General features: G+C 42.7%; 1 protein-coding gene across 3 annotated transcripts in view; it reads right to left on the minus strand.

Moving 5' to 3' along the window:
• Window positions 1-6,524, minus strand: part of ARID4A (AT-rich interaction domain 4A) — a 75,422-nt gene extending 68,898 nt beyond the window's left edge. For 2 of the 3 annotated variants that reach the window (XM_023231406.1, XM_023231384.1), the window contains exons 1-4: window positions 6,209-6,524; window positions 5,051-5,113; window positions 3,212-3,322; window positions 19-84 (exon numbers count right to left, since the gene is read on the minus strand). In XM_023231406.1, coding sequence (XP_023087174.1) covers window positions 19-84; window positions 3,212-3,322; window positions 5,051-5,056 — 183 coding nt within the window. In that variant the 5' untranslated portion in view covers window positions 5,057-5,113; window positions 6,209-6,524. Of the gene's footprint in view, window positions 1-18; window positions 85-3,211; window positions 3,323-5,050; window positions 5,114-5,217; window positions 5,710-6,208 lie in introns of those variants that run through there. The other variant, XM_023231395.2, reaches the window with a different exon arrangement.
• Between the last annotated feature and the right edge of the window lie 20 nt (window positions 6,525-6,544).

The following is a 6,544-nucleotide window of genomic DNA, read 5'->3' on the forward strand; positions in this document are numbered from 1 at the left end:
ACTGTACAACATACATACTCTTAAAGGACCCTTTACTTGGTCATCTTGTACCAATTGCGTGGTATTATCCTGTTTCAGGAGTACCTGAAAAACATTTTGCACGATAATTTGCATATTACTTTTAAAACAAATACATTTACAGTAACACTGTAACAATAATGTCTTTAATTTATGCTTTCTTAGCACCCTGTGGTGACCTCTGCTATAATACTTACTACATTCTCTTATTAACTGTGAGCTCCTTGAGGGCTGAGTCCTCCCTTCATTGCTATATCCCCAACAGTTAGCAAGTGTCAATGCATATTACCAGCACTCAATAACTGTTTACTGAATGAATGAACTATATAATAATCTGTAGTGATTACTGTAAAAAAAAAAAAATGCCTTTACGGCTTTTTATCAACAAGTCACAAAAGGTTCTGACTGTCACCAAGTACACAAAGAAAAAAAAACAGTATCAAACTGTATTGCTTATATGAAAGGTAAACAAATTAAAACCACAACTCTGATCCTTTATAAAGTGAAGCTAAACAATAATCATAATATGCAATGATACAAACAAGTGCTCCCTTCTACTACACATCTAAATACACAGAGTAACCATCCATAATAGATGGCTGGTTACTATGGTCCAAATAACAGATGGTCCAAATAAATTCAAAATCTAGGTAATGCATGATAAGACCTCCTAAAACAATCATTGTATTAATTTTAAGTAAATAAGAACACACACACAATACTAATACCAATTTGAATTGTTAAAGAATCCCAAATAAATATAGAGTAATCAAATCCTATATAGCTGACATGATAAAAACACTATATGAAACAAAAAGAAATGAATGTCAATTGACATCCTATCCTAATAATACTTGAAGGTTCATCAAGAAAATTGAAACATAAGTTTTATAATAATCATAGATACATCTATTTACTCTACAAATCACACTCCTCTAGTCAATGTTTCTCAAACTTTTTTTTTTTTTCCCCAGACAGGGTCTCAACCTCCGCTTCCCCAGCTCAAGCAATTCTCATGCCTCAGCCTCCCACGTAGCTGGGATTACAGGTATGCACCACCATGTCTGGCTAATTTTTTGCATTTTTACCAGAGACAGGGTTTCAACATTTTGGCCAGGTGGGTCTCAAACTTCTGGCCTCAAGTGATCTGCCCACTCTGACTTCCCAAAGTGCTGGGATTACAAGAATGACCCACTGTGCCCAACCTGATCCTTAAACTTTTAACATGCATCAGAAATATTTAAAGGGCTTATTAAAATACAATTACTGGATCTTACCCCCAGAGTTTCTGATGAAGTAGATCTGGGGTGGGGAAAATTTGCATTTGGAACAAGTTCCCAAGTAAGGCTGATGCTACTGGTCTGGGGCCACACTTTAGGAATCACTCCTCTAGTTCATTGATTTATTCAACAAATTTTGAGTGTCCACTGTGTATCAGGCACTACTCTATGTGTTGGGCATAGAACAAGTTAGACATTTCCTCCTTTTATGGTGCTTAATTCTGGTAGGAAAACATCAGATACACAAGTGAATAAAGCAAACTGCAATGTAGCATGATCCAATACCAATGACAATAATTTTACGACTGGCACAGTAAAAAAAATCTGGAAGACCACATCAAATCTCTTTGGAGTCATATCAAGGAGGACTTTCACAGTGTTCTACACCACTACGGGATGACTAGTTAACAATGCTATATTACATGGTTTCAAATGGCTAAGAGGAGGATACTGAGTATTCCCAACACAAATAAATGAAAAATGTTTGAGATGATGGATATGCAAATTATCTTGATTTAATCACCATACATTATATGTATCAAAACATGACTATGTAGCCAATGAATATGTGAAATTATTAATCAACTTAAATAAAATTTTTTAAGAAGATTTCATGAACTTATATGCCTCTATGTTAAAAATGTTTATAATAAGCATAGATTACTTTTGTATTTAGCATAAAGTAACAAAGACTATTAAAAATATATTCATATAAGAAAATTACTGGCAGGAATCACCAAAAAAAGTTATTTCTGAGTAAAAGCATCTTTAAAAAAAATTTCTTTTTGAGACAGGGTCTTGCCCTGTCATCCAGCCTGGAGTGCAGTGGCACAATCACAGTTCACTGCAGTCTTGACCTCCCAGGCTCAAGCAATTCTCCCACCTCTGCCTCCAGAGTAGCTGGGACCACAGGTGCCTGTCACCACACTTGGCTAATTTTTTAATTTTTTTTCTGGACAGACAAGGTCTCACTATGTTGTCCAGGCTGGTCTTGAATTCCTTGGCTCAAGCAGTCCCCCCACTCAGGCTCCCCAAGTGCTGGGACTGCAAGTGTGAGCCACCTTGCACAGCCAAAAATATGTATATTTTTTTTAGTCAGCCTCCATCACCCAGGAGTATAGTGGTGCGATTTCGACTCACCGCAACCTCCACCTCCTGGGTTCAAGCGATTCTCCTGCCTCAGCCTCCCGAGTAGTTGGGACTACAGATGTGCATGCCAGGTTAATTTTTTTATTTTTTGGAGATGGAGTCTCGCTCTGTTGCCCAGGCTGGAATGCAATGGCATGATCTTGGCTCACTGCAACCTCCACCTCCCGGGTTCAAGCAATTCTCCTGTCTCAGCCTCCTGAGTAGCTGGGATTACAGGTGCCCGCCACCACACCTAGCTACTAATTTTTGTATTTTTCGTAGAGACGGGATTTCACCATGTTGGTCAGGCTGGTCTCAAACTCCTGACCTCAGGTGATCCACCCGCCTCAGTCTCCCAAAGTGCTGGGATTACAGGCATGAGCCACTATGCCCAGCCCCAAAATAAACTTTTTCAATGCTTTTTTACACTGTCTTGAAAACATAATTCCCATTGTTATTTATATTTTCCTAAACATTGAAATTGTTTCTACCTGAACATTAAATGAGGGGAGAAAATAGATTACAGTCCAAGTATGCTACCACAAATAGTTAAGATCCAAACGACAGGAAATATCATGAGCATGGTATTTTGGTGGTAGCATTTTGGAATAATTTCTCCTTTTGAGTTCTTTATTTCTTGAATTTTGATGTGCTTTTTTCCTGTAAGTATAGTATATAAAGGATTTTCATATAATGACTCAATAACATGCTGATTTGCAGTCTCTCTCTCCCCAAATTTCTACAATCTAGAGCTAATAAAACTATTGCATAAAAACAAATATTACCTTAACTTTCACCAGCCTTTTCACAGTCTTAATTTTTGCCTCACAGAAGGCACCCCGGTACTTGGCACTGACATCAGTTCCCACTGTCAGGTAGGCAGGCTCATCCGCCGCCTGGTGAAAGGAACATAAACTGTGAATGTCATTACTATGCCTCCCTACTCCAATCTCAAGTCTCATTAAAAGGTTGTGTTTGAAGCATGAAAAATATCAAAATGACTTGCTTATTAATATCATTGAAAATCTGAAAAATACCCGAAAGCAAACACTTGATGAGCAACCTTTCATTTTATAGACTGATGTCCTGATATGATAAAATGTTTTAAAGTTGTAATTTAAAATTATCAGTGAGTAAATATAATGTTTTTTCTCCAGATACAAAATTTTTCAAAAATTCTACTATTTATATAAGCAGAAAAATAAAAAAATCAGAAAAAATATTTCATATTACACATATCATAAAACTAAGTTATTCATTTATAGCTACCTGGAATTTTTCAAATTAAAATAAATATTGCTACTAAAATTAACACTAACTATACATAATTGTTTACTGACAAAGCTACATAAAGGTAACATCTTTTCATAAGGAGAGTATCAATTTGGAAAATTCATTTGCTAAAAGCTGCATTTGAAAGGTTTTAAGTCCGAATCCAGCTGATGAATGCAGATATGAATCGATGGTTCAAGACTTGTAGACATACCTAGTTTACCATACTGATCTTCTTAGTTTAAAAACATAAGCGTTACTAAGAAACATCTACTTTCAGCAAATGGACATGACCAGAATGATACATTGAATGATGCAAGAAATTTCACTCTACCATTCATTTTAATCTTTACAGTAACAAGATGATTGCTATCTCAATCTGTCATTTTACCTTTTTTTTTTTTTTTCAGAAGTTAAAGAGTATCCATACAAGTCCAACTTAACATTGTTAAGTGCAAAGTTAACAATGTACACTTTGGAGATACGTTTTTAAGTAGAAAATGATTTTTTGTTTTCTAATAAGTTTTCCCAAGTAATATTAAAGAAGGTTAAACATGTCATTTACTTGGAGAAAATAGAAAACCATGAGAAAGTTTGGGAAAATGCTATATTTCAGAGCTTAATATACTGAAACGGTAAATAAGACAGGAATTGGCTACCTTTTAAGAACGTTTACAAAAAATACAAATTGAATAGGAATGCTTTTGGCAAATAAAAATCTGACCTGAAACATTCAATGGCCACAGCATTCAAGAATGCTATATGAGACCCTTTCCCTTTAACCATCCACATATCGATATTTGCAGTCATCCTCAGTAGAGTATGTATCTTTTTAGAATAAGTATATGTTTTAAAATATTTACTGGAAAGATTTAACTAAAACTATTATTATAGTTCAACTTAAAATATTTTAGCCACATAAGTTCACTTTACACACAGAAGAAATGATATTTTCATTACTTAATCCACGTACTCTTTCTTTTACAAAATCGCACTGGCACTGAGGAAGAAAAAATTTTTCGAAAAATCCCCCAAAGAACCAAAGCAGGACAAAAGCTTTACTTCTGCAAAGGTTGCTGCCAACACAGGAAGTGTTTAAAAATACTATCCGAATGGACAACAATTGAAAGGCTGCACCAGCCTTTCCAAAGTACTGCTACAGAGAGGGCCCAAACTCCGCATTTAGACACACAGATCATTTCTCACCCATTCAACACATCCTCCTATGCCGAAACTGCTGATCAGTAGGAACATCAATTTTGAGGAGCAAAACAAATGACATTCCACGGCACTAGCCTGACGACTGGCAGTGTCCAAGGCGCGAGGATCAGGGCAGCGTTGACTCCACTTACCTTCATTTTTGTTGGTGATCTGTGGGGTTCCAGCTCAGCGAGCTATCTTCGCAGTCGCTAGAACTACGGGGAGGGGGAAAGAGGCACAGACAGAATCAGTCAACTGCAGGGAGCGACCAAGGGAAAGAAAGTAAACAAACGCCAGCGGGGAGGGGCAGAATCCTCACCAGCCAAGGGACAAGACCCCTTCCGAGGGCAGCCAGGATGCAAGAGCGGAGGGGGCAGCGAGAACCCCACGCGCGCCAAAGGGCAGCCCGTTCCGCCCCGGAGCTTGCCAGCGGCCCACCGCGCCCCCGCCTCGCTGGCCACTTTGACCCGGAATGCTCAACTCGGAGCCCCAAGACAGATAGCTCCGGAAAAGGGCAGAGCGCCGTTCGGGCTTCCCCAGGTCCCCCGCGGAGGCGACCGCCGAGCCTCCGCTCCGCTGTCCCCCGGATACCCCGACTTCGGCCCGCGCCCCGCCTCCGCCGCTCGGCCCCCTCAGCCCGCCCCGGGCCCGCGGTGGCGGCAGCGGAGTGTCACGGCGCCATTGCTCTCCTTCCTTTGCTCTGCACCATGTCAGGAAGGAGAAGCGCTCCTTCACCCAAAGGGGCAGGGGCCGCGGCCTTCAGCCGGGAGCCGCCAGAGCCCCGGGAGACCCGCGCGGGGGAGGGGGCGGGGGACTGAGAGGAGGAGGAGGGGAGGTGGCCCGGACAGGGTGTGGGAGGGGAGGGGAGCCGCACCGCAGCAGCCACTGCCTCCTCCCAGCGCCCGCCTCAACTTTTTGTACAGCCCAGAGAGGTATCAGCTCGCAGCCCCTCGAGTCCTGCCACGGACTCCGCAGAGGTGGACGCGCCGCGGAGTTGGGGAACGGCTCCCCCAAGCAGCCCGCTCCTCACGGCGCGGAAGCAAACTTAGCGGCGCGGCCAGCCCCACAGCCATTTTCCCGGGAACCCGGGGAAGCGGACGAAGCGGCTGCAGCTGCGGCGACGGTTCCTGCAGTTGCTGCCGCTGCTCCATGGCTGGCCCCTTCTCTTGCGCTCGCCGCGCCACTTGCCTAGCATCCCTCTCCCCACCTCCAAAGCTTCCAACTGCACCGGGACCCAGGGCAGCAGCAGCAGCTGCTGCCACTGCCGCTTCGTCCATTCAGTATCCCCCGATTCCCCTCTCCCTACCTACCAACTGCGGGTGAAGTGCGCGCTGTCAGCTCCAGAGTCCTCCTCCCCTCTGACCTCCGTGGGCCCCCGTCCAGGCAGCACCACTCCCAACCGCGGCTGCAGTTCCTGCGCCCGGTTCCCCACTCGCCCCGATTTACTGCCACAATCCACCAAATAACAAGCTGTTGAGCAGACTCGCTTCTACACGAACTCCTATTGGCTGCTCATGACGCCGAAGAGCTGCGGATAGGACCTCGCTACCTGCCGTCCTCATTGGATGTAGCTCTGAAACTTCATGGATTGGTGCGAAAAACAGCAGGTAGGACATCTTCCACTTATGATTGGCTTTTGCCGAAGA

The sequence above is a fragment of the Piliocolobus tephrosceles genome, chromosome 6 (assembly GCF_002776525.5).
Source record: "Piliocolobus tephrosceles isolate RC106 chromosome 6, ASM277652v3, whole genome shotgun sequence".
Classification (NCBI taxonomy): domain Eukaryota; kingdom Metazoa; phylum Chordata; class Mammalia; order Primates; family Cercopithecidae; genus Piliocolobus; species Piliocolobus tephrosceles.